The sequence below is a fragment of the Melanerpes formicivorus genome, unplaced genomic scaffold (genome assembly GCF_026170545.1).
Source record: "Melanerpes formicivorus ecotype bairdi unplaced genomic scaffold, bMelFor1.0.p_v2 SCAF_79, whole genome shotgun sequence".
Lineage (NCBI taxonomy): Eukaryota > Metazoa > Chordata > Aves > Piciformes > Picidae > Melanerpes > Melanerpes formicivorus.
The window spans coordinates 1,680,401-1,706,770 of NW_027142431.1; the positions used below are offsets into that span (position 1 = coordinate 1,680,401).

The 26,370-nt window shown below is 51.7% G+C and overlaps 1 protein-coding gene across 1 annotated transcript in view; it reads left to right on the forward strand.

Moving 5' to 3' along the window:
• Nucleotides 1–301: 301 nt before the first annotated feature.
• SDC2 (syndecan 2) overlaps nt 302–26,370 on the forward strand; it is an 86,771-nt gene continuing 60,702 nt past the window's right edge. Inside the window, exon 1 of the mRNA XM_068164332.1 lies at nt 302–645. Within this exon, the coding sequence (XP_068020433.1) occupies nt 586–645 (60 nt within the window). The 5' untranslated portion in view covers nt 302–585. The remainder of the gene's footprint in view (nt 646–26,370) is intronic.

The following is a 26,370-nucleotide window of genomic DNA, read 5'->3' on the forward strand; positions in this document are numbered from 1 at the left end:
GGCGGCAGAGCGCTGAAAACCGGCGGCCGCGGCCGGATTTGCCCTGGAAGGACGCAGCTTCTCCCCCGCCCCGGCTCTTGTAACCGGGCCGGCCCTCGCTCGCTCGGCCCGCGGCGCTGCTCATGTTTTCCACTGGGGGGGAGGACGAGAGCGGGGCGGAGGAGCAGAGGGGGGAAAGTTGCTTGAATTTGCGAGGGGCGAGAGCCGGCGGCAGCGGCGCGCCGCCTCCTTCCACTGGCTGGGGGAGCTGCCAATCTGTGTTGTAATCCTGCAGGAATTTCTGCGGGGTTTAACTGGGAGCCGCGCCGCCGCCGCCACGCACTCGGGGCGGAGGGCGGCGGAGGGCGGCGGAGCCGGCAGCGCGCAGCCTGCAGCCCCCGGGCACCCGAACGCCGCGCAGCACCAGGCCCGCCGGAGCGGAGCGCGGACAGGAGCGGAAGAAGCGCGGAGGGCCGGAGGGCGCCCGCGGGCCTGCCCCGCGCCCCCCCTTCCCCGGGCGCTGCTGAGCGCCGCCGCCGACCCCCGGTTTCTTCTCTGTGCCCGGCCCCCGGCGGCCGCCGCCGCCGCGCCGGCTCCGCGGGAATAATGCGGGGCGTGTGGCTAGCGCTCACCGTCAGCTTCGTGGCCTGCGCCTCTGGGCAGCCGGTGAGTGCCGGGGCGGTGGTGGGTGGCGCGGCAGCCCCGCGGGGCTCGGAGGGACGGGATGGCGGCGGCCGCTTCGGCTCCGTCTGCTGAGTGCGGGGCGCGCAGCCCCGGCCCTGCTCCGCGGCATCGCCGCCCGCCGGGGCAGCGGAGCGGTCCGCGGTAGAATCTGTTGATAGCTGAGCGCTCGGCAAGCAGAATGCACCGCCCCTCCCCCTAAAAAAAACCCCAGGGAGTCCTTAAAAGAACCCCATGAAGCAGCGCACTCCGCCGCTCTCCGGTGAGCCTCATCCGAAGTTTGTAGCGGCGACCCAGCCGCCTGCCGGACCGGAGCACCCTCCGACCCGGTACCTCTGTTCCTGCTGCCCCGGAGGAGGGATGTGGAGGGGCTGCCCGGCGGCCGTGGGGCAGCCGTGGGGCGCCCGAGGGGCAGCGGCGGCGCGGCGTTGGGTCAGGTCCAGGGCGCTTTGTTCCCAGCCCGGCCAAGCGCTGGGTGTCGGGCAGGCGGTCTCCGAGCGGCGGTCCGAGGGAACCGCCGCCTAGCCCCGGCTCCGCGGGCTGGGAGTCAGGAGCGTCTCCTTGCAAAACCAACCCTGCCCGGCCGGCCTACGCAAAAGGCAAACAAAAGCAGTGGCTTTTACTCCTGGCTGCTCTGCTCAGGACCCCCCTAAACCCTCCGGTACATCGCGTTGCTGCGCCTCCACCGTGAGCAGGGGCGCAGAGCTGCGCGCCTGTCGCCCGGCCGCCTGTCCCGGCCGTGGAACCCCAGCCGGCCCTTCCCGTAGGTGCTTGCTGCTGGCAAGCTGGTTCTCGGGAGAGTGCTGCCGTTTGCACTTCTCCCGAGCCACAGGAACGTTTGTTAATCGGGGATCTCTGCTGAACGCTGTTGTTACCTCGGCATTCGTACGTCTGGAAAAGCCACTCCGGCGATGTGCGCCTACCTTCCGCGGCAGCCAGCCCGGGAAAGGCCATCCGGAGGGTTTTGGGCTTCAATCGGCAGGTCTGAGACTGTTGCGTGGGAAAGGGACGTGCAAATGACACCGCTGCAGTGTTTGGCCAAATATTAGGAAATAACAAATGGAGGTTTGAGGATGAAATTAAAAAACCCATGACAATTTAATCCAATTAAAATGAGCTGCTCCGCTGAACTGCATAATGTCGCCAGGTTGGGTTAACTTTTGAAGTTGTCTAGCGGTTGTATAAATTAGCCCAGTCACAGCCTTCCTGAAACCTGGCTCATCGGGCGGGATTGCCAAGGATACAGTTGCAAAACACTTTTCTTAAGGACTAATTAAAACAAGGGCTGTGTAGGACTCGGGCTCCTGCTTCCGCTGAGCCTAGCAGCGCTGCACAAACACCCTTGGCTAATGAGGTGCAATAGGCTTTAATTTTATAGAACTGCTCTGCTTCTGAAGTTCTCGGGTGGCGTAGTAACTATTAAATTGCCACAGTAATTAGTAAAGTATTAAGTTTTATGGGTTTTTTGCCTTAGGATGAACACATTGTGGCAGCGCAAGGCGAGTTCTATGGGGCGTACCGGGGCAGTGGGGAGAGTAAGGCGGGGCGGGAGGGGGGGAGCCTGCCCTGGCTCTGGTGCGGCAGCCTCACCGCTGCCAGAAAGTTGTGGAGAGGCTGGAAAAGTAAAAGGAGGCTGGGATTTTCCTTTTCTTTTCTTTTCCCTTCCCTTTTCTTTTATTTTTTTATTATTTCTTCTCCTTTTCCTTCAGTCTGTCTGGCAGCAGCTACGTTGTCCCTTATAGTAGGATTTTGTAGACCAATTTCTGGGAAAAGAAAGATACCAAGTCTGTTGTCTCTGTAGAAGGCTGTCCTGGTTGTATGAGGAATTTTATAAGGATGCTTGGGAAAAAAAAACCTATTAGCTCTCCAGAGCACTCTCGACTGGTTTCAGCTCTAAATTTCTTCCCATTTGGTTTGGTTCTGCTATTTATTATTATTTGGGCAAAGCTGCAAGGTTAAAAAAAACCACAATAATAATTAAAACAAAAAAAGATCCCTCATTTCTAATGGGGTAAATTACTCAGGAGCTTCTGAGCACAGGAGAAGACAGCAGCTCCTACAGCAAGAATTCTGTGTGTTTATACTTGGTGTAACCAGCAAACGTCTTGCTTGGTGTGGGCCAGGCAGATGTCAGAGCTATGCTTTAAACATGCAGGGGGAATGAGACCTGCATTGGACCTGCCACTGAACCTGGGAGCGGTTTGCCTGTGCTGGATGCATGCTTGGTGTGCCCTGACGTGGGCTGTCGTGCCGCAGATGTGCTCTGCTGCGCTGTGCCAGCTCCCCTGGGGCACCACCCGTGTGGGGACACGGGGTGAGGAGGAGCCTGACCTGGGTGGGAGTTGAGGCATAGGAAGTTCCATGGAAACAGGAGGAAGAATTATTTCACTGTGAGGGTGTCAGGACACTGGAACAGGCTGCCCAGGGGGTGTTGCGGAGTTTCCCTCTGTGGGGATATTCAAGACCTGCCTGGATGTGTTCCTGGGTGACCTGCCCTGGGTGATGCTGCTCTGGCAGGAGGGTTGGACTGGGTGATCTCTCCAGGTCCCTTCCAGCCCCTAACATTCTGTGATTCTGTTCATGTGTGGTGGCAAGCATTGCCCACATCAAAGCTGGTGGCTGGCAGCCAGGGCTTGCGGGGCGGTTTGCTGTCGCCGGTGCAGCAAACCTGAGATGTCAGATTGGAGCGGGGTCTGGTGATGCCAGCGGGTGTGGTGCACTCGCCCAGCCTGCTCTGGATGGCAAAATATGTGCTTTTTAGCTACCTGAAAAGTTCCCTGCTTTGCTTTGAGGCGGGGTGAAGAGAGTGATGTGAACCACTAGAAAGAAGAGGCAAACTGTGTAAGCGAGAGGCCTGAGGTGCCTTTGAAAAGGTTGGGTTCAGGAGTTAGCTCTTGGCTGATTTCAGTAGCACCAGAAAGCAGCAGCACCAAATATGCAGCTGGACTGGTCAGCTCCCATTTGGGAGAGACTGAGGAACCTTTTCATTTCATCCTGTTTCTCAGAGGTGGGATGAATGGTTTTCCAAGCTTTTGTGAAGGTCTTGTCCCCTCTGCAAGCCCAAGTGCCTGTTGTGAAACTTGCTGGCTAGCAGGTTGTGCTGCATAGCCCTGCACTGAGGTGCTGCTCTCCTAACAGAAGGTCAAGCACAGCTCTCCTTGTGAGGTTTCAGGAGACTTCATCTCGGCAGTGCAATGTGTGTGGGGTTGGGCTTTAGACTTCTCAGTGAAATAGAGCACAGGGGCATCGATGTCAGCTGGTGGGTGGTCTTTTCTGTTTCTCCTTTAAGTGTCTGAGCACTGATTTGTTTGCATAAATGGAGTTAGTGAAGGATGATCCAAGAGCAATATTTGGAGTGGGGTTTTCTTTTTCAGCAGCATTTGGTGTTCTAGCAGCATGATGCTGTAATTTTCATGCAGTTGGTTGCTTTGCTTTGCTTTTTGGAATTCAGAAAATTAATAGTGTGCTGGAGAGGAGGAATGTTGGGGTTTGTGTTTTTCTTGGGTTTTCCCTTTAAAAAGGCAGCTAGATTTTGGAGATGGTAATTAGGGGAGAAGAGAGCAAGCTGAAGAGATGGGTGGTGTCTCAGCTTTGTATGCTGTGTGTGTCTCTCCTAAGTGGTGTTAAAGCTGTGTTGCCAAGTAAGCTCCAAAGAAAGGTAGGAAGCTTTTTTTTTCCCCTCCCTTAGTGTTGATTTATTTGCACCATTCCCCAACTCATGAGCTTTTTCTTCTCACTGTAGAATTAATTATCATCTGTCCACTGCCTTTTGTGGCTTGGCAGTGGAAGGGCAACGAAGTTGGTGAGGGGTCTGGAGCACAAGCCCTATGAAGAGAGGCTGAGGGAGCTGGGGTTGCTTAGCCTGGAGAAGAGGAGGCTCAGGGGAGACCTTACTGCTCTCTACAACTCCCTGAAGGGAGATTGTAGCCAGGTGGGGGTTGGTCTCTTCTCCCAGGCAAGCAGCACCAGAACAAGAGGACACAATCTCAAGCTGTGCCAGGGGAGGTTCAGACTGGATGTTAGGAGAGAGTGATTGCCCATTGGAATGTGCTGCCTGGGGAGGTGATGGAGTCACCATCCTTGGAGGTGTTTAGGAGGAGACTTGATAGGGTGCTTGGTGCCATGGTTTAGTTGATTAGGTGGTGTTGGATGATAGGTTGGACTGGATGATAGGTTGGACTTGATGATCTTGAGGGTCTGGTCTATTCTATTCTATTCACCATGACTGCTTCCCTTGCTTTGACTGAACATCTGGGTGCTGCCATCCCAAAGCTGCTTGCACTGCCCTGCACTGGGAATCCAGGGCCGCTCTGGGTTTTGCTTCCAGACTTGGGGATTACAGTTCTGCAGCGAAGCCACCCTTTAGCGTGATGGTCTGGGGAGCCACTTTCTGGGGACAGGTTTGCCTCCCAGCTTAGCTTGTCTTTGAAAAATTAAAGGACAGATAATTCTGGACCTGAGATCAAACACTGATGCGGGTTTGTTGGTTCTTTTTCTATCTCATAGCCCTGAGGTCTGCGTTGCAACTGACTTAATATTCAGGCCTAAAGTGCAGAGATGTTTTCTCTGCATTTTTTGCTAGATCCTTATCAAGGAAGTAGATGAGAGCCTCCATCTTCAGGGACAAGTCAGGACAAATAGCTCAGGGTTTGAAGTCAGATACTGGGATTGTGGTTCTTGTGTAGGTGATACCTCTGTGGTAGGTTTGAGGCAATTGCTGCAGCTAATGGGATAAAGATGGTGAACTTTGGGGAATGAGCTGTAAGCCTTGGGCTTGTTTGAAGTTTCGCTGGATCTCAGTCTCTGGGGTCCCAATCTTAAGCGTAATCTCGGGTTGACCAGATCAAGGCCTAATGTCTTGGCAAGCAGAGGTGCCCCAGGTCAAACACACAGCCAGGATGGGGAGAGCTACCTGCTATCTTCAGTGGGGAACGTGGCAGTTTGGCAGGGAGTCCTGAGCTTGGAAGAGAGCTCCTTTCTCCCTGCAGCAGCTGAGCTCCCTGCAGAGCAGCCACTGGTCTGCAGAGCCCTGCTCTCCACGGCCACTTGTCTTTTACAGAACATCAAGCAGAGGCATATGGATGGCATTTATTAATTACATTATCTCACCAAATTGACTTTTGCCATTGACCAGTTAAAACATTTTCCTTATGGCAAAGAATTAGGGGCCTTAGGAAGGCTCAGTGGCTGAACAAAGGGCTCTTGTCTAGTGACAGAAAAGTGCTCTTTTGTCTTTTGAATAGATCTGACCCACAAAGGTTTTTAACAGAAATGTTGTGTTTGAGTCTGGCAAGCTTATTGGAGGCCCCATGTTAAGACCCTACTTGAATGTAAGTCATAAAGGTGCCCTCTGTGCCTGCAGCATTGGGAAGAGGGTGCACGAGTCATGAGCAAGAGATTTTGGTCCCCGTTCAAGTGGCTTTGCTCTCTCTCCCACTCCTTGTAGCAAGCATGAGAGAGTTACTGCAGGCTGTTCTGTGAGCAGCTTGTTGTTTGGTTTGGGTATCTTTGGTGCATGCTTCCAAGACAACAGTGAACTGCTGTCTGCAATCTTCTCAGGGCTAGTCATTTATTCCTGGGTTACACATGGCAGTATCCACAAGCCCTGTGAGGAGAGGCTGAGGGAGCTGGGGTTGCTTAACGTGGAGAAGAGGAGGCTCAGGGAAGACCTTATTGCTCTCTTCAACTACCTGAAAGGAGGTTGTAGCCAGGTGAGGGTTGGTCTCTTCTCCCAGGCACCCAGCACCAGAACAAGAGGACACAGTCTCAAGCTGTGCCAGGGGAAGTTTAGGCTGGAGGTGAAGAGAAGGTTCTTCCCAGCAAGAGAGATTGGCCATTGGAATGTGCTGCCCAGGGAGGTGGTGGAGTCCCCATCCCTGGAGGTGTTCAAGAGGGGATTGGATGTGGCACTTGGAGCCGTGGTTTAGTTGATTAGATGGTGTTAGGTATTAGGTAATAGGTTGGACTTGATGATCTCTGAGGTCTTTTCCAACCTGGCTGATTCTGTTTGGGTACGAGGTTTCTCATGCTCCCATCGAGGTGTGATTTGCCATCCCCTCTGTAAGGACTGCATTAGTGCCTGCCCCTGGGATAATGGCAGGTCTCTGTGTGTCTGTCTGCTGCTTTCTGGATTAGCTCAGCCCCGAGGGATGCTTTCCAAAGCACGCCAGCTACTGAGGCAGAAATGGGAAATCCATCTCACCCTCCAAACTTTTGGGAAGCTGGTTGTAGTAGGAGCAAACATAGCATTAAACAACTGCTTGCAACAAGTGCTGATGTGCTGAACAAATGATTTTCTTCTATTCTTTTTGCTGACATCTTAAGTAGGAGCTGCATTTAAAGTCAAGTGATGGCTAACAGGGCGGTGATGAATCTGCAGGGCTCGGCCTTGTCTGGAGATAAGCTATTAGTATGTCACATAAGCTGTGCTTAACCAAAGCCTGAGCTGGACACTCCATCTGCAATCACTAATTCTGGTTTTGATATAAACAGCTTCTTCAGAAATCTCCCTTCTGAAGCTGAATTGTTTTGTTCCAAAGGTGAATTGAGTTGGGAAAGTTCAAATAAAAACCTGTTTGGCCGTGTTTGAGTTGTGAGCATGAAGATAAATACATACTTTGTACTCTTACTCACATTAAGGAGACAAAGGGACTTGTGCAGAAGGTCAAACAGCCTGTGGTATACTCAGGAACTGAATCCAAGTGCTCAGAGCCCCGCAGTGTGATGAGCAGCCAGAATTCATTGTCTGTATTTAGATACTATGTTGTCAGAATGTGTTTTGTTCCGGCTTGATTAACCATAATAAAGGGTAATTTTCTCTAGAGGTGCTTCCACCCTAATGGAGGTCACTTGTCACCTTTCAGAGCAGTGTGAAGTGGCCCATCCTTATTTTTTGAAGTGTCTTCAAGAGTTCTGACTGTAATGGTCTGGCAGAGCTGTGGGGAGCGGTGCTGCTGGAGTAATGTAGGCTGGGAGGTGAAGTACATCTCCAGAAGCAGTTGGGTGCATGACTGGTGTGGCCTCAAGGCCAAGGAAGTTTTGAGAGAGGAGAAATGGATGTAATGGACTTGCTGCCACATGGATGAATAACCTAACCAGGTCTTTCATCACTCCTAGCTTCCCCAGGATCCTTTCTGGTATGCCTGCTCCATTAGTTACACAAGTAGAAGCAAGCTTTCCTCTTTCTCTGGGCTGAGCTGCATTAATTCCAGCTGTGGTGTTTCTGCAGAAACATCTGCCTGGACACAGCAATGTGAGGGCACAGCTGTGTCCAGCCAAGCCTCATGGACTGAGGTTTGCAGGGGAAGGCTGATAATGGCCTTGCATACATGGTGTAGCTTACAGGGCGTTGGAAGGGGCAATGGCTTCAAACTAGAGAAGAGCAGATTTAGATTGGATGTGAGGGACAAGTTCTGCACCATGAGGGTAGTGGAACACTGGAACAGGTTGCCCAGGGAGGTGGTTGAGGCTCCATCCCTGGAGATACTCAAGGTGAGGCTCAGCGAGGTCCTGGGCAGCCTGATCTAGTTGAGGATGTCCCTGCTGACTGCAGGGGGGTTGGACTGGATGAGCTTTGCAGGTCCCTTCCAACCCAAGCCATTCTATGATTCTAAGGAGAGATGTCCAGCAGACAGATTCTTCCTCTGCTGAGTAGTTTCTCCATGCTCACTCTTGATCTGGAGATCCTAGAATCAGTGTGTTGCTTGAATTGATTATACCAAGGGAAAGCCTCCACAAAGCCTTTCCTTCAGAATCCCTTTCAAGTGGTCTGCACTGCTGGGCTCAGATCTAGAGGTGTGGAGGTGTGACATTGGTGGTGTTCTTTATTATGTAAAATGAAAACCTGCCAGGGAAGCAAAGCAGAAAGGTGAAGGTAGTTCAGAGTAATGGAGACATAGCAAAATGGAGCTTCCCTTGAATGTGAATTTGTGACATTGCATGAATAAAAATGGATATGGCATAGCCCTGCATAAATAATAACACTGGATAATACCTGCAGCAAGGAGGAGTCTAAAATAATGCTGCTGGGAAGCAAGATTCTGAGTTTTCTGTGGAAGGAGGGTGTCAGAATATTCACAGAATCACAGAATGTTAGAGGCTGGAAGGGACCTCCAGAGCTCAGCCAGTCCAACCCCCCTGCCACAGCAGCATCACCCAGGGCAGTCTGCACAGCAATGCATCCAGGTAGGGTTGGAAAGGCTCCAGAGAAGGAGACTCCACAACCTCTCTGGGCAGCCTGCTCCAGGGCTCTGCCACCCTCACTGCAAAGAAGTTTCTCCTCATGTTGAGCTGAAACCTTCTCTGTTCAAGTTTGCATCCATTGGTCCTTGGCTTATTACTGAGCACCACCCTAGAGAGCTTGGCCCCCTCCACTTGACCCCAACCCCTCAGCTATTGATAGACATTGATCAGATGCCCTCTCAGCCTTCTCTTCTCCAGACTAAACAGCCCCAGGGCTCTCAGTCTCTCTTCACAGGGGAGATGCTCAAGTCCCCTAAGCATCCTCCTGGCTCTCCCTTGGACTCTATCCAGCAGGTCTCTGTCTCTCTTGAACTGGGGAGCCCAAAACTGGACACAGTCCTGTCCTGGCTATGGGACTGTGTCTCCTCCCAGCTGGGAGTTCAGGGGCACTCAGCAGCCACCACTGGTGGCAGTGCAAGCACAGGGAATGGAAGTGTTTGTGCAGCAAGAAGGAGCCTCCATGACCAGAGGCTTTGAAGATGGGAAATGTGGGGGTGTTAGTAACTGGCTTGTGTCAGTCTCCTTGTAAAAGGGTGAGAAGTTCCCAAGAGCAATGGCAAAAGATGAATGCTTCAGGCTCATCAATGACTCAAGCATCTGTAGCATGGGGACCCTACAGGTCTCTTTCTCTGTGGTGGAGCAAGAAAGAGGTTTAGTGCTGGAGGTACACAGGAAAAGATACAGACAGGCTGTATAAATCTTCTAAATTCTTGTCATTGTTGGAGCTGCTCAGAATTCTTCAGCCATGTGCTCTTTGATTATTTCTTGTCTGTGAAGGCTGAGTTTTCTTTTGAATGTACCATCTAAAATGGCACAAGAGGAAGCTTCTTGGAGTACACTGGAAATTAAGTGCCCCCAGAGACTTTATCTTCTACTGAGCCTTCAGCACTGAGCTCTCTGCAGCTGTTGCAGTTGTGACTTGGAAGGTCTTTGAATCTTTTGGGTGCCTATGACTACTTGATACAGGGCTTTATTCTACCTAGGTCTTCATTTTATATGTATTTTTGTTTTATCCACTGCTCTGTGTGTGTCTCTTACTCAAGGCAGCATGTCTTTCATCTGTTCAGGAGAAGAAGTACCCCACAGAACATGAGAAGGGCTCCTGGTTAAATAAACAGAACAAGAATTGCTCTCAAAACTTTCATAATAATTATCTTGGTCTGAATTAGGGTGGGAGGAGCAGCTGGGGCCTCTGACCTTACCAGGGAGGAGAAAACCCTCAAAAAGAAAGCAATCTTTACCAAAGGTTTTTCTTCCAGTTTCTTCACTTGTGATTCAAAGCATCAGTTTGATATCAATTTTCCTCCATAAGTATGGTTTGATGCTCTGTAGCTCCCACAGGTGTCTTTCCCTCCTGTTTCCATGGAACTTCCTCTGCCTCAGCTTCCACCACTGCCCCTTGTGCTGGCATTGGGCATCACCCAGCAGAGCCTGGCTCCAGCCTCTGGGCACTCACCCTGCACATCTTTATCAACAGCAATGAGGTCACCCTCAGGCTCCTCCTCTCCAAGCTACAGAGCCCTCAGCTCCCTCAGGCTCTCCTCCTAAGGAAGATGTTCCACTGATTTCCTAAACTTTGTGGCTCTGCACTGGTCTCTTCCAAGCAGTTCCCTGAGGTCCCTCTTGACCTGAGGGGCCCAGAACTGGACACAATATTCCAGATGTGGCCTCATCAGGGCAGAGTAGAGGGGCAGGAGAACCTCTCTGGACCTACTCACCACAGCTCTTCTAATCCACCCCAGGATGCCCTTGGCCTTCTTGGCCACAAGAGCACATTGCTGGGAGGTCAACCTCCCACCCACCAGGACCCCCAGGTCCTTTTCCCATTCACTGCTATCCAACAAGTCAGTCCCCAACTTATGCTGCTCCATGAAGTTGTTCTTTCCCAGGTGCAAAACTGTCCCCTTGCCCTGGTTGAATGTCATGAAATTTCTCCCTGTATGGCCATGTTGCAGCTAGGATCAACTGAATTGTCTTTTATCACACACAGTACCACAGTATCACTAAGGGTGGAAGAGATCTCAAAGATCATCAAGTCCAACCTGTCACCACAGACCTCCTGACTAGACCGTGGCACCAAGTGCCACATCCAATCCCCTCTTGAACACCTCCAGGGACGGTGACTCCACCACCTCCCTGGGCCCTTTTGACCAAAATGCTTTGCTGGGCAACTCTCTCTGCTGTGTGGAAGTGTCTAGGTGTCTCTAGAAGTTCTCAGAGAGTTTGGCAGTGAGTGGGAGATAGGTGAGGGAGCCCTATGGCAAATGATGAGATGGGTTCTGCTCTTCTGGTAGGAGCTGTGGTCTTGTGGAGCATCCTAGAACGTCTGTTGGCATGCAGAGGAATGATAGGAAGGATGCTGAAGAAGTGACAGCTCTGAAAACTGCCCTAAACTCTGCTGATCCCATTAAGCAGCCTTATCTCCAACCTACTGAGTCATGTTTGGATACCTCAGTTGCTGCTTAATGGCCTGACTTGCAGGGTCAAGGAAGGCAGGCACCGTGGCCCCCTGTTAAACTTACCTCTGTGCTGGAGGGGCAGGGTGTTGAAGTTGCCTGTGGCTGCCTCCAGTGGTGCTGCCTGCTGGAGATGCTCTTTCTCTCTGGTGGCGTTTAGGCCAAGCAGCCGTGCCCTGTGTTCTGCAAGAGAAGATCTCTACCTTTGGGGAGGCTCAGGCCCAGTGAGAAACAGCCTTCCTGCTGGGGTGGGGAGGCAGAGGTGTGCCCATGCACCCATCCTGGGGTTTGCTGGATGGAGGCAAGTCCTGAGCTGCCGGTAACAGGAGACCATTGGGTCTAAAATCATTTGAGACAGTGCTCTTAATAGCACTGCTGTGCTGGAAATGCCACTTCTTCTCTGTTGTGTAACTGTAGGGCATTAGAGAGGGGAAATGACCTTTCTTTCCTTTTGTTCCTGTTCTTACTGTGATTCACAACCTGAAAAGCTTATTCTGCCCATGGCTGCTTGGGATTCTGTGCTTTCACTAATGCTGCTTCCTTTGACTGTATCTCTGCCACTCAACCTCGAGCTGGTGACTTGGCACCTTGATGTAGGTCTCTCTGGTGGACACCTGTAATTGGTCTTCAGCCTGGTGGCATAAATTGTCCTATCCCAAAAGCCAGATAATGAAGGCTTCCCAAGACTTTTCTTTTTTTTTTTTCTTGAGGGCCATGAGTCTTGTCTGGATTAAAGGAATCATCTGGGCTTGTTAATATTTAGTAATGCCACCAAGGTCATGTGCCTGCCATTTTATTTTAGAATAGAAGAGAATTAACCAGGTTGGAAAAGACCTTTGAGATCATTGAGTCCAACCTATCACCCAGCACCATCTAATCAACTCAACCATGGCACCAAGTGCCTCATCCAGGCTCTTCCCAAACACTTCCAGTGGTGGGGACTCCATCACCTCCCTGGGCAGCACATTCCAATGGCCAATTACTCTTTCTATGAAGAACTTCTTCCTAACATCCAGCCTAAACCTCCCCTGATGCAGTTTGAGACTGTGTCCTCTTGTTCTGGTGCTGCTTGCCTGGGAGAAGAGACCAACCCCCACCTGGCTACAACCTCCCTTCAGGTAGCTGTAGACAGCAGATTTTGTGGTTTTCTGACCTTCTCTGTCTGCACTGGAGGAATTAGGCAGCTTTGGGGTGTTAGGAAGAAGTTGTTCCCCATGAGGGTGGTGAGAGCCTGGCACAGGTTGCCCAGGGAGGTGGTGGAAGCCTCCTGCCTGGAGGTTTTTGCAGCCAGGCTGGCTGTGGCTGTGAGCAACCTGCTGTAGTGTGAGGTGTCCCTGGCCATGGCAGGGAGGTTGGAACTGGATGTTGCTTGAGGTCCCTTCCAGCCCTGACAGCTCTATGATTCTGTGACAGAAAACAACCCCAAACCCTTAGTCTGGGGAGGAGGGAAGTGTTGTGCTTTGATAATACAGAGATAAAAGTCCCTGTGATGCTCTTTTGCTGTGTTACTTCCTGCTATATCCCATGAACATCAGAGGACCTTATCTCCACTGATTGAAATATGTAAAGGTATTTGACTTGAGGAAGGCTGAGGAGAAGGCAACTTCTGGCAGATGCAGGCAGCCTCTCCAAGACATCGGTAGGATCCATGGCCACGAAGGTAGCGGCTGCACACACACAGAGCTGGCACGGTGCCTGCGGAGGGGCTCACACCTCATGGCTGTGTTGGTGATCAGAGATGAAGGGGTCCTAAGGGAGGGTTAGCAGGAGGATTTGGGGGATTTCTCATCTTCCTTGAGCTAATGTTTCTCTCTCTTTAACTCAGCTAACAGAATTGGAAAGCCTCCTTTGAGATGTCTCTGGCAGCTAGCTGGAGCAGCTCTACCATGAGTAGTGTTCACCAGAACAAGGAGAGGTAGGGAAGGTGGAGACCTCTGTGCGCCTCAACAGCCAAGCTGGCTGGAGTGAGCTTGACTGTGACTTCTGAGAGTTTGAAAAAATGGAAGAGTCTGAGGCTTTAAGGACTTAAAGAGTAAACACCTTCATTGATTGTCTTCTTTAACTTTCTTTTAAAATTAGTTTTTCTTTTTTTATTATTTTGCCTCTTCCCCTCCCCTTCCCCTCCCCGCGCTTTGCCCCTTCCCCTCCCCTTCTCCTCCCCGCGCTTTGCCCCTTCCCCTCCCCTTCCCCTCCCCGCGCTTTGCCCCTTCCCCTCCCCTTCCCCTCCCTGCGCTTTGCCCCTTCCTCTCCTCTTCCCCTCCCCGCGCTTTGCCCCTTCCTCTCTCGAGTTTGACACAATCACAGAATTCTCAGGGTTGGAAGGGACCTCAAGGCTCAGCCAGTTCCAACCCCACTGCCATGGGTAGGCACATGACTGGTGGTGCTGGTGGGCTCTGTTGCCCGCTGCTTGAGGTGTGTGCTATCAGGCTGGGTGGGAGGGGTATGAATTAACTGCTGATATATCTAGGGACAGCTCTTTGGCCTTTTTGCTCTCCCAGCTTGACTAACACATCTAAGTGCTGGGTTCTATACATTGGCCACAACAACCCCATGCACTGCTACTGGCTGGGGTCAGAGTGGCTGGAGAGCAGCCAGGCAGAAAGGGACCTGGGGGGGACTGGTTGATAGTAGGCTGAACAGGAGCCAGCAGTGTGCCGAAGTGGCCAAGAAGGCCAATGGCATCCTGGCCTGCATCAGGAACAGTGTGGCCAGCAGGAGCAGGGAAGTCATTGTGCCCTGTGCTCAGCACTGGTTAGGCCACACCTTGAGTCCTGTGCCCAGTTCTGGGCTCCTCAGGTTAGGAAAGATGTTGAGATGCTGGAAAGTGTCCAGGGAAGGGCAACAAAGCTGGGGAGGGGTCTGGAGCACAGCCCTGTGAGGAGAGGCTGAGGGAGCTGGGGCTGCTTAGCCTGGAGAAGAGGAGGCTCAGGGGAGACCTTCTTGCTCTCTGCAACTCCCTGCCAGGGAGGTTGTAGCCTGGTGGGGGTTGGTCTCTTCTCCCAGGCAGCCAGTACCAGAACAAGAGGACACAGTCTCAAGCTGTGCCAGGGGAGGTTTAGGCTGGAGGTGACGAGAAAGTTCTTCCCAGAAAGAGTAATTGGCCATTGGAATGTGCTGCCCAGGGAGGTGGTGGAGTCCCCATCCCTGGAGGTGTTTGGGAAGAGCCTGGATGAGGCACTTGGTGCCATGGTTTAGTTGATTTAGATGGTGTTGGGTGATAGGTTGCACTCGATGATCTCTGAGGTCTTTTCCAACCTATCCTATCCTATCCTATCCTATCCTATCCTATCCTATCCTATCCTATCCTATCCTATCCTATCCTATCCTATCCTATCCTATCCTATCCTATCCTATCCTATCCTATCCTACTTTATCGGGAGGGGGGAAATAGCCCTGATGCCCAACAAGAGTAAGAGCTGAGCTGGTGGAGAGCTGTCAGCCCTGGGCAGCGATGCTCCCTGGCTGCAGGGTTGAGGGCTTTCTGCAGGCACCAGAGGGCAGAGACAGATTTGCATTTGAATGGGCAGCTTGGCACTTGCCAGCTTCACACAGTTAATTACCCCGATGCTAATGTCGCTGAGCCCTGGGTGTATATTCAGGGAGCGCTGAGTTCAGAGTATCCAGGAGGCAAGCCATGATTTCCTGATCCGTGCAGAGCAGTGTGGCGGTCATGGTTGCACTGTGTGACCCCCACGGCTGGACAGGATGGGTTTGGGAGGCGCTGTTGTAACCGAGGGCCATATGTCAGGGGCTGGAAGCTGCAGCCTATTTATAATCCTCCACAGGTGGAGCGGGAGGCAGCCGCGCACAAGCAGCAGTAATCATCACCAGCAGTGTAGTTCATCGCTCCAGCCTTTGGGTCTAATGCACTAAAAAAGTGTGTTTGATCTGCAGGCTGGCACAGCCTTCAGCTGGAGCCCTTCAAAGGCATCCTGACCTAATTTTGCGGCGGAAGTGTGCGAGCCTCCCCTCCTTCCCTGGATTTCTCGCAGAAGGTTTCAATGATCGAGCCTTCATCCCCTCCACGTGCCTATATTTGATCCCAGAGCATCTGAATGAAAGCAGCCATCACAAGCCAGGTGGTAAATGGAGCATCCAGCTTAACAGAAGTGACCTTCAATGAAGCAGAGGAGGGGCCCTTCTCCTGTGCTTTGCAGTTGTCAATTAGCTTTCCTTGAGGCTTGCTCTGTTTGCTTATTTATTTGTTATTTTATTTGCTGTGTCCTTTTCTTGTTTCCCTTGGTGCCTGATTGCAGAGCCTGAAGTGTAGCACTGGCTGTGTGTGTGTAGGAGGAAGGGCTTCGTGCTGTGCTGAGTTGTGCAATGGAGCAAAAGCAGAAATGGATGTTGGGTAGAAGTTCTTCCCCATGAGGGTGGTGAGAGCCTGGCACAGGTTGCCCAGGGAGGTGGTGGAAGCCTCCTGCCTGGAGGTGTTTGCAGCCAGGATGGATGTGGCTGTGAGCAAGCTGCTGTGGTGTGAGGTGTCCCTGGCCATGGCAGTGGGGTTGGAGCTGGCTGATCCTTGAGGTCCCTTCCAACCCTGACAATTGAGGACTCCTCCAAATTGAGGAGGGGGGAAGTGAACCTTTCCTTTTTCATAATCCCCTTTCCCAGGGGAAGTTTAGGCTGGAGGTGAGGAGAAAGCTCTTCCCAGAAAGACTAATTGGCCATTGGAATGTGCTGCCCAGGGAGGTGGTAGAGTCACCATCCCTAGAGGTGTTCAGAAAAGGCTTGGATGTGGCACTTGGAGCCATGGTTTAGTCAGTCAGGAGGTGTTAGGTATTAGGTAATAGGTTGGACTTGATGATCTCTGAGGTCTTTTCCAACCTGGTTGATTATGATTATGAATTCTATGAATTCCTCTTTCAGTGAGCACCTTTAAAATGGGAAATAGCTTTTAAATAAAAGGTTGCTTTCTTTTCCAGATAAATCAGTTCTTTAATTTATATAATACTGTCCATGGAGCTATGTGAATTTATCAGTTAAAGCATAAGTGCCTTGATTTGCCTTTTGGATACATCACAGAATATTAGGGGTTGGAAGGAACCTCCAGAGATCAGCCAGTCCAGCCCCCCTGCCACAGCAGCATCACCCAGGGCAGGTCACACAGGAACACATCCAGGTGGGTTTGGAAAGTCTCCAGAGCAGGAGACTTCACAACCTCTCTGGGCAGCCTGCTCCAGGGCTCTGCCACCCTCACAGGGAAAAAGTTTCCCCTTCTGTTCCTGTGGCACCTCCTCTGCTCCAGCTTGCCCCCAGTGCCCCTTGTGCTGTCCTTGGACATCCCTGAGCATAGCCTGGCTCCATCCTTCCTCAAAGCAGATATAATAATGTTATCTTAATGGGCTTTTGCCTTCAAAAGCAGCTGGGGAATAAAGTCTTTTTTTTCAGTGGTGGTACCACAGAGCACTCTGCTGTGCTGAGTGAGTTCTCCTTGTTCCTGTCTGTGGAGGTGTAGACCATTTTCATCAGAAGATAAAACCAAACAAAGCAACCTGAACCGAGGCCTTTTAGATCCTAACCTGTCACTTGGGATGTTTTCTTATGCCATTATCACTGCAGTGGTGGGGTAAAAATACCAGTTCCCTACCAGAAACGTTGGGTTTTGTTCCATGTGTGTTTTGTGACTTGTGCTAATGGTGTTTTTGAGCAGCGCTGTGCAGTACACGGTAACTACACTGCACTTAAATGTATTTTGCATCTTAAGTTCTCTTGCTCTTTTTCTCTGTGGTCTCTTCTGCTTCCAACCTCATTAGGCTTTCTATTTTTACTTTTCCCCCCGCCCTGTATTCTTTCTCCCTGCTGCTTTTGTGCTGTCAGGCAAGCCAGGTAACTGTTAGCATTGGCACTGCTCCTCAGTCTCGTGTTGCAAGTACAAAATCCAAGAGCAGAAGAAAAAGGTAGATGAAAATCTGGGCCTGCTCTGATCCTTTGCCCACCCTCAGGAATCCTGCTTGCTCAGCTTACAGCTTTGAGAAAGAGGCAGTGGGGAAGGGGGTGGTTGGGAGTGACTGAAATATTGGCAGAGCTGTTGGTGGGGAGGGGATGCTGGACTGCTGGCACACCTTGGCCAGACCCATGATTCAAAGCTGAGCCTGGCTTGAGAGCAGCCCTGATGAAAAGGCCTTGGGGGTGCTAGGGGATGAGAAGCTCAACAGGAGCCAGCAGTGAGCACTTGCAGCCCAGAGAGCCAAGCAGAGCCTGGGCTGCAGCAAGAGAAGTGTGGCCAGCAGGGCCAGGGAGGGGATTCTGCCCCTCTGCTCCACTCTGCTGAGACCTCACCTGGAGCTCTGTTTCCAGTTCTGGAGCCCGTGGTACAGGAAGGATCTGGAGGTGCTGGAAGGTGTCCAGAGAAGGGCCACGAGGATGAGCAGAGGGCTGGAGCTGCTCTGCTGTGGAGACAGACTGAGGGAGTTGGGGCTGTTCAGTCTGGAGAAGAGAAGGCTCTGAGGAGACCTAATTGTGGCCTTGCAGTATCTGCAGGGGGCTCCAAGAAAGCTGGGGAGGGACTTTTGAGGGTGTCAAGGAGTGATAGGACTGGGGGAAGGGAACAAAACTAGAAATGGGTAGATTGAGCTTGGATGTTAGGAAGAAGTTGTTCCCCATGAGGGTGGTGAGAGACTGGCACAGGTTGCCCAGGGAGGTGGTGGAAGCCTCCTGCCTGGAGGTGTTTGCAGCCAGGCTGGCTGTGGCTGTGAGCAAGCTGCTGTAGTGTGAGGTGTCCCTGGCCATGGCAGGGGGGTTGGAGCTGGCTGATCCTTGAGGTCCCTTCCAAACCTGACAGTTCTGTGATTCTATGAAACACCTGCAGGGGACTGGTGTGGAGTGAGAAGAGTCACTGTACCAGGGATATTGGCTTCATCTTTGACTGGTCAGCTGTGTCTGACACCTCTGGAGCACGTGAACCAAGTGCTTAAGCAGATGTGGATGATTTGAGCACCACATCCCTCATCCCCTTTGCTTTTGGGAAAGTTGTGTGTGCGGAGCCAGAGTTCTGCAGCTTGGATTCTCTCTGCCGTTCAGGTTCTGTTCAGAGCCTTTGCTGCCTTCTCTTGGAGCGGGGAACGCTGAGCGTGGTGGGCACAAAGTGTGTGTGGGGGGGCATCAAGCTGGTGTTGCTTCTCTGACCTACAGCATCCCTTCATAACTGATTTTTGTGCAAGTCACCCTCTGACTGTTGAAGTGCTCAGTCAGTGGCGCTGGCCCAGAAGGAGGGGGAGCAGGCTGGAGTTGGGCTGGTTTGAAGTATCAGGTTACTGAGCGCTCTATAATCAAGGTGACAGCTGCTTTCCTTGTGCTGTACTGAAACAAAATATCCCAAAGTGTTCCCTGAGCCTCCCCAAATACATTCATTTAAGCTGGGCGCTCTTGCTCTTTCCACGTGTTGGTGGAATGCTTAGCGCTGTTGGCTGATGAAATCTTGGGAGTGATGATCTCTTTCCATGGACACCAGAGGGGAAAATGTTGAGTGCTGCCATCCCCAGAGTGCTTAGGCCTCTCTGTGTGCTAAGGAACAGTTTCAAGGCAGGCAGCACAGGCAGGGAAGTGCTTCCTCTCTGGGGTGCTTGTGCACCTGCTGTAGGTGCTGAGCGTGGCACAGGGGCAAGAGGAAGGGTGGGCTCCAGGACGCCTGGGGGGGATATCTGTAGCTCAGCAGCTGCTGTCTGGATGCTTGCTTCTTCCAGCAACCTGTTAACACAACTCCATTTCCCTCCCATCCCTTCTGAGGTATTTACACTTGCCCTTAAGTCACCATTTCTTTCTTTGGCTCCTTAAGCTGACACACTTTGAGGCACTCAGGAGTGAAAAAGGGGAGGTGCTGCTCGAAATAGCTGCTCGGGAGAGGAGTGTTTGAGGAACAGGCTATGAGCCCTCCCTGAGCTCCAGTCATACCTCCCTTCTAATAATACCAGTTGATCTGATTTTATACAAAAACTCCTGTGGCTGCCTTAGCCACAGGGGAAAAAAAAAACAACCAACCAAACCCACAAAAATACCTTGCTGGGTTTTGGGTGCAGTTGGTTTCCAGCGATGAAAGACAAAGCATCTGTGGGGAAGAGGCTTATGTGAAAGAAAAAAGATCAATGAAGGCTATTTTCTTGTGATTTTGGGACTGTGACTAAAAGATTTAGAAATCATCCCCTGGTACAAAGCATTCTTTTAACAGGCTGGTCTTCAGGGAAAAGAAAATAGTCTGTGCCTTAGTCTTTGGATTGCCAGAGGCTTGCTGCAGGAGCAGTTTCCTTCAAGGCAGAGGGACCTTTCCCCAGGCCTCTGCTGCAACAAATGGCATCAGCAAAAGGAAGCTTGACCTGCAGAGGGTGAATCTGTCAAGGCAACAGAGACTCAGAGACTGGGGGGAAAGACAAGAGTGTTCTGCCTGCTGAGTCTCACTGTGTGGGAAGCATAGCTTTAGTGTTAGGTGCTGGCTGCCACGTGCCCTTTCTGTGGTTAGGAAGGGCAAGGACAAGGAATGAAAGGACTCTGGGAATGCCACCTGGATTAAAGTTAACTCTCACAGATCTGATAAACTGCACCAGGAGTTTCTCTGGGCATATTTTAAGAGCTGTCTGTAAAAGCCTGAGGCTGGAGGGAAGGTAGCAGACTCAGCTTTGGGGTTTGCAGGAGGCTTCTTCCTGGGCATAAGCTCCTTCCATGCAGGCCTCCTGTTCTACCAGGCTGCCAGCATAACTGGAAATCTTCCAGTTCCCTGGCCACAGAGCCTTCTCCAGCATACAGAAAAGCAGGTCTGTGTCACTTCATTTGTGGTCAATGATGTGAAATGTTGCCACAGATGAGAGTAGGCTCTGAGCAGTGCTGATGCTCCCATCAAGAAAGACACAGAATGTCAGAGGTTGGAAGGGACCTCCAGAGATCAGCCAGTCCAACCCCCATGCCAGAGCAGCATCACCCAGGGCAGTCTGCACAGGAATACAACCAGGTGGGGTTGGAAAGTCTCCAGAGAAGGAGACTCCACAACGTCTCTGGGCAGCCTGCTCCAGGGCTCTGCCTCCCTCACTGGAAAGAAGTTTCTCCTCATGTTAAGGTGAAACCTTCTCTGTTCAAGTTTGTATCCATTGATCCTTGTATGGAATTTGATATGCAAAGTCCTCCCAAGGCAGGACCAAGGCAAAAGAACAGTGAGAGTGAAGGTGCTGGTAGAGCACAGTCTCCATCTCTGGCTTGTAGCTGCTTGGCTGTTTCAAAGCACCAGGTTTATCCTATTATCCTTTCTGGGGTGAAGCCTCTGCTCTGTGGAGACTGTGTTGGGAGACGTGCAAGGTTTTTGAAGCAGTGAAACTGCTTGGTAGGAAGAGAGTATGAATAACTGACAGAGCTTTTGTCCCTCCTGAGTGCTCCTAGAAGGTCTGGAGCAGTAGGTGCCTCAAAACCAAATCTCCCATGGGCAGGAGAGTCAGCTCTGGTGGCCACCACAACCATGGTTGCCTCTCTTTCCCAGGAGACTTAGTTGACCTCGACCCTTTCAGAAGGAGGGCTGGGGTGTGTGAAGCCCCTGCTGCTGCAGCAGAGATCCCTTATGCTTCTGTTTTCCCAATTCTTGAGGGTTTTATTTTCTTTTTTTTTGCTGACAGGGCAAGGATCACAGAATCGGAGAATTGTCAGGGCTGGAAGGGACCTCCAGGATCAGCCAGTTCCAACCCCCCTGCCATGGCCAGGGACACCTCACACTACAGCAGCTTGCTCACAGCCACAGCCAGCCTGGCTGCAAACACCTCCAGGCAGGAGGCTTCCACCACCTCCCTGGGCAACCTGTGCCAGTCTCTCACCACCTTCGTGGGGAACAACTTCTTCCTGACATCCAAGCTCAACCTACCCATTTCTAGTTTTGCTCCATTCCCCCCAGTCCTATCACTCCCTGACACCCTCAAAAGTCCCTCCCCAGCTTTCTTGGAGCCCCCTTCAGATCCTGCAAGGCCACAAGAAGGTCTCCTCAGAGCCTTCTCTTCTCCACACTGAATAGCCCCAACTCCCTCAGTCTGTCCTCACAGAAGAGGTGCTTCAGCCCTCAGGATGAATGTGTAAGGAAGAGCTCTTACATGAGGTGACAGCTTCCACCAAAGGAGCAGGAGCAAACACCAAACAGATTGAAGGGGGAGATGTTGCAGCGAGGATTTCTTTAGGGCTGTTTTGTTTTTCTTTTTGCAGTCATTATTTCTACTGCTTTCCTGCTGGCAGCATAGGAGGCATCAGAAGAAGGCAGTGTGTTCATTAGGTATGGTGCAGGACTTGGTGAAGCATGACCAAAATATGAATAGGCTTCACTGGCTGGTCATTGAGTATGTGCTCTGGAAAGAGCTCCTTCATTTTCTCTTGGGGTTTAGCAGATTAAGGGGGGAAATTTCTTTCATCCCTCCTACTTATTGAAAATAATATCCTGGCATGCCAAGCCAGGATTGATTGATTTAGTTTTTCTATTGCTGGGAGAAGCAGCCCATGATTAAGAGACTCTGGCATTTTGCAATTGCAGCCCAGAGAGCCAAGCAGAGCCTGGGCTGCAGCAAGAGAAGTGTGGCCAGCAGGGCCAGGGAGGGGATTCTGCCCCTCTGCTCCACTCTGCTGAGACCACAGCTGGAGCTCTCTGTCCAGTTCTGGAGCCTCTGTGCCAGGAAGGATCTGGAGGTGCTGGAAGGTGTCCAGAGAAGGGCCACAAGGATGATCAGAGGGCTGGAGCTGCTCTGCTATGGAGACAGACTGAGAGAGTTGGGGTGGTTCAGTCTGGAGAAGAGAAGGCTGTGAGGAGACCTTCTTGTGGCCTTGCAGTATCTGAAGGGGGCTCCAAGAAAGCTGGGGAGGGACTTTTGAGGGTGTCAGGGAGGGACAGGACTGGGGGGAATGGAGCAAAACTAGAAACGGGTAGATTGAGCTTGGATGTGAGGAAGAAGTTGTTCCCCATGAGGGTGGTGAGAGACTGGCACAGGTTGCCCAGGGAGGTGGTGGAAGCCTCCTGCCCGGAGGTGTTTGCAGCCAGGCTGGCTGTGGCTGTGAGCAAGCTGCTGTAGTGTGAGGTGTCCCTGGGCATGGCAGGGGGGTTGGGACTGGCTGATCCTGGAGGTCCCTTCCAACCCTGACAATTCTGTGATTCTATGACTCTCAATAGGTTGTTTTCTTGCGTGTTCTCTGCTTGTGTTTGCATGCTAAGGTGTTCACAAAGGCATAAGAAGGTGTCATTTTGGGTGGGTTGTGAAATGGATGACGTTTTCTGAAAGCACATGGTGTCTCCTTTGGCAGCATCGTGGTCCAATGAGTCAATATGTGCATTGGTAAGGAGCCTCATTCTGCAAACACTGATGGGTCTGTCCCATCATCGTGGGTTTGGGTTGTTTTCTTGGTTTCTGGTGTTGGGTGAGGGGGTTTTGAGTTTTTTTTTGTTTGGTTTGGCTTGGTTTTTTTCCATATTTCATGAGTTTAAAATTCCTTCTTAATTCTGTGATCACATTGTCACAGGCTCACAGGATGCTAGGGGCTGGAAAGGACCTCTGAAGATATTCAATCCCTGCCCTCCCCCACCACCATAGCAGGACCATAGAATTCAGCACAGGTCACACAGGAATACATCCAGGCAGGGCTGCAAAGTCTCCAGAGAAGGAGACTCCACAACCTCTCTGGGCAGCCTACTCCAGGGCTCTGGGACCCTCACAGCCAAGAAGTTCCACCTTCTTGTTGAGATGGAACCTCCTATGCTGGAGTTTATATCCATTGTCCCTTGTCCTATCCCAGGACACAAGTAAGCAGAGGCTGTCCCTGTCCTCTCCCTCTTGACCCCCAGCCCTCAGCTATTGATAGACATTGATCAGATCCCCTCTCAGTCTTCTCCTCTCCAGACTAAACAGCCCCAGGGCTCTCAGCCTCTCCTCACCAGGCAGTACCCCAGTTCTTTCAACATTCTTGTAGCCTGCCTTTGGATTCTCTGCAGCAGATCCCTGTCCCTCTGGAACTGGGGAGCCCAGAGCTGGATGCAATGCTCCAGGGGAGGTCTCACCAGGGCAGAGTAGAGGGTGAGGAGAACCTCCCTGGCTCTGCTGGACACACTCCTCTGAATGCAGCCCAGGATCCCCTTGGCCTTCTTGGCCCCCAGGGCACATTGCTGTCCCATGGAGACCTTGTTGTCTACCAGCACTCCCAGCTCTTTCTCCCCAGGGCTGCTCTCCAGCAGATCCCCTCCCAGCCTGTGCTGCTGTAGTTCATTCTTCCTCCCCAGGTGCAGGACTCTTCACTTCTCCTTGCTGAACCTCATTTGGTTCCTGTGTGCCCAGCTCTTGAGTCTGGCTAATGGTCTGGGTTGCTGGGTTTCTGCTGTAATTAGCACAAGTTAGGGATGAGATAGCCATAACTCCAGTAAGTGGAGTCTCAGCATGTTCTGTGGAAGGTAAGATAGCTGAGAACCAGGGGAGTGGAACATCTTCCTTACAAGGAGAGCCTGAGGGAGCTGAGGGCTCTTTACCTTGGAGAGGAGGAGCCTGAGGGTGACCTCATTCCTGTTGATAAAAATGTGCAGGGTGAGTGCCAAGTGGATAGAGCCCAGCTCTGCTGGGTGATGCCCAAGGACAGCACAAGGGGCACTGGTGGAAGTTGAGGCAGAGGAAGTTCCATGGAAACAGGAGGAAGCAATTTTTCCCTGTGAGGGTGACAGAGCCCTGGGACAGGCTGCCCAGGGGGGTTGTGGAGTCTCCCTCTGTGAGGATATTCAAAACTGACCTGGATGTGTTCCTGTGTGACCTGCTCTAGGTGGTGCTGCTCTGGCAGGGGGGTTGGAGTGGAGGAGCTTTCGAGGTCCCTTCTGGCCCCTAACATTCTGTGAGTCTGTGGTGTGGAGGTCTGCCCACACTTCATGGGGCATGTCAAACCTTGTTTTGCTGAAAGTTTGGTGGAGGGGATGGAGTTATGCTGCACTGCTGCTGGTCTCATGTGGCTATGGAGCAAGTCAGAGATGCAAAGAAGAGAGGAGAGCCACAGTGTGGCTTCACTGGCTGAAAACCATCCTGTGACTGCTTACAGCTGACAGCAGACTGCAGCAAGAGGCACCTGGAGAGAGGTGGCTTTCCCTGAAAAGGAGGAAGAACCCTCAGGAAGGCTCCCTTGCTGTAACTTTTGGTTCCTTTCACTTTTGGCTTTTATTCATCTTGGCTTTTCTTTCATTCCATGGGGGATGTGACTGCAGTCAGTTCTTTGCTCTACTCTGCCCAAGAGCCAAGTTGAAGGATTGATGGAGAGCGAGTGGGCAGCTGGCACCACCGCTGCTGGCAGAGATGCTAGGAGGTGAAGGAGTTACCTCATCTCACAGGTCTCTGAGCCTTCACCTCCTCCAAACTGGTGCTTCTTCAGGCAAATGTGAGAGCATGGCAAGTAAAGCTGTGAGAGATGAGGGTGAAGAGCATGGTGGATTTCTATGTGGGACTTTCTGGGGCGGTGAAAGCTGATCCATTCGTGTGAAGCGAGGCCTGCTTCCCCTAAGGCAGGACAGAGTGGCAGGTTGGAGCTCTCTGTCTGGGTGGAAAAAAAGACCAAATACCCTTTGTGCTATTTCACACCTGAACTGATGTGAAAATACACCAAGTGCTGTGGCTGCTCTGACCATAATCCAATAGAATGCCAGAAGTTGCTAGCTCCTGCTGCAACACCAGCACATCAGTTCCTGTGTTGTTGTGCTCAGGTGCTTCTGTTTTAGCAGCTTCAGTTTGGGAATTCTAGGGGATTCAGGGCTTTGTGTCCAGTTCTGGGCCCCTCAATTTAAGAAGGATATTGAGATACTTGAAGGTGTCCAGAGAAGGGCAACGAGACTGGGGAGAGGCCTTGAGCACAGCCCTGTGAGGAGAGGCTGAGGGAGCTGGGGTTGCTTAGCCTGGAGAAGAGGAGGCTCAGGGGAGACCTTCTTGCTCTCTCCAACTCCCTGAAGGGAGGTTGTAGCCAGGAGGGGGTTGGTCTCTTCTCCCAGGCAACCAGCACCAGAACAGGAGGACACAGTCTCAAGCTGTGCCAGGGGAGGTTTAAGCTGGAGGTGAGGAGAAACTTCTTCCCAGAGAGAGTTGTTGGCCATTGGGATGTGCTGCCCAGGGTGGTGGTGGAGTCCCCATCCCTGGAGGTGCTCAAGAGGGGATTGGATGTGGCACTTGGAGCCATGGTTTAGTTAGTCATGAGGTGTTAGGTGACAGGTTGGGCTTGATGATCCCTGAGGTCATTTCCAACCTTACTGATTCTATGATTCGGCATATGAATTAACCAGGGTAAAGGTTATGCATTGCAGTGCATAATGGTTATAGTATTATCTGCTAATTTTCATCAAATGAGTAAGATTTATCCACAGTTTGTTAAGACTTATTGATTTTTCAACCTAAAAGGTTAAATATCAGTTATTCATGTCTGATAAATGAGGTTCTTCAGGAGGCAGCTTCAGCTGGGAAAGCATCTTTCTCCTGCTCTCTCAGTACAGGAAGGACATGGACCTGATGGGGAGGGTACAGAGGAGGCCATGAAAATGATCAGGGGGATGGAGCAGCTCTGCTACAAGGACAGGCTGAGGGAGGTGAAGGTATTCAGTCTGCAGAAGAGAAGGCTTCAGGGAGACCTAGTAGCAGCCTGCCAGTACCTGAAGGGGGGTATGAGAAGGATGGAGAGAGACTGTTTGCAGAGGCCTGCAGGGACAGGATGAGGGACAATGGTTTGAAATGAGAGCAGAGCAGATTTAGATTGGATGTTAGGAACAAGTTCTGCACCATGAGGGTGGTGAAACACTGGAACAGGTTGCCCTGGGAGGTGGTTGAGGCTCCATCCTTGGAGATATTCAAGGGCAGGCTTGACAAGGCCCTGGGCCATCTCTCCCACCCACTGCCATTGGAATGTCCCATTTCAGTGCTGGCCACCAAGGCTGGAGATGTGGGTATCTCACAGTTGCCAGCAGGGAGAAAGGGACCAGTTCTCCAGGATAAATCCTCTTAGAGCTGTGAATTTGTTTGCTTTGCAGGCAGGATTGAAATGGATCATCTGCTAAAGCCCT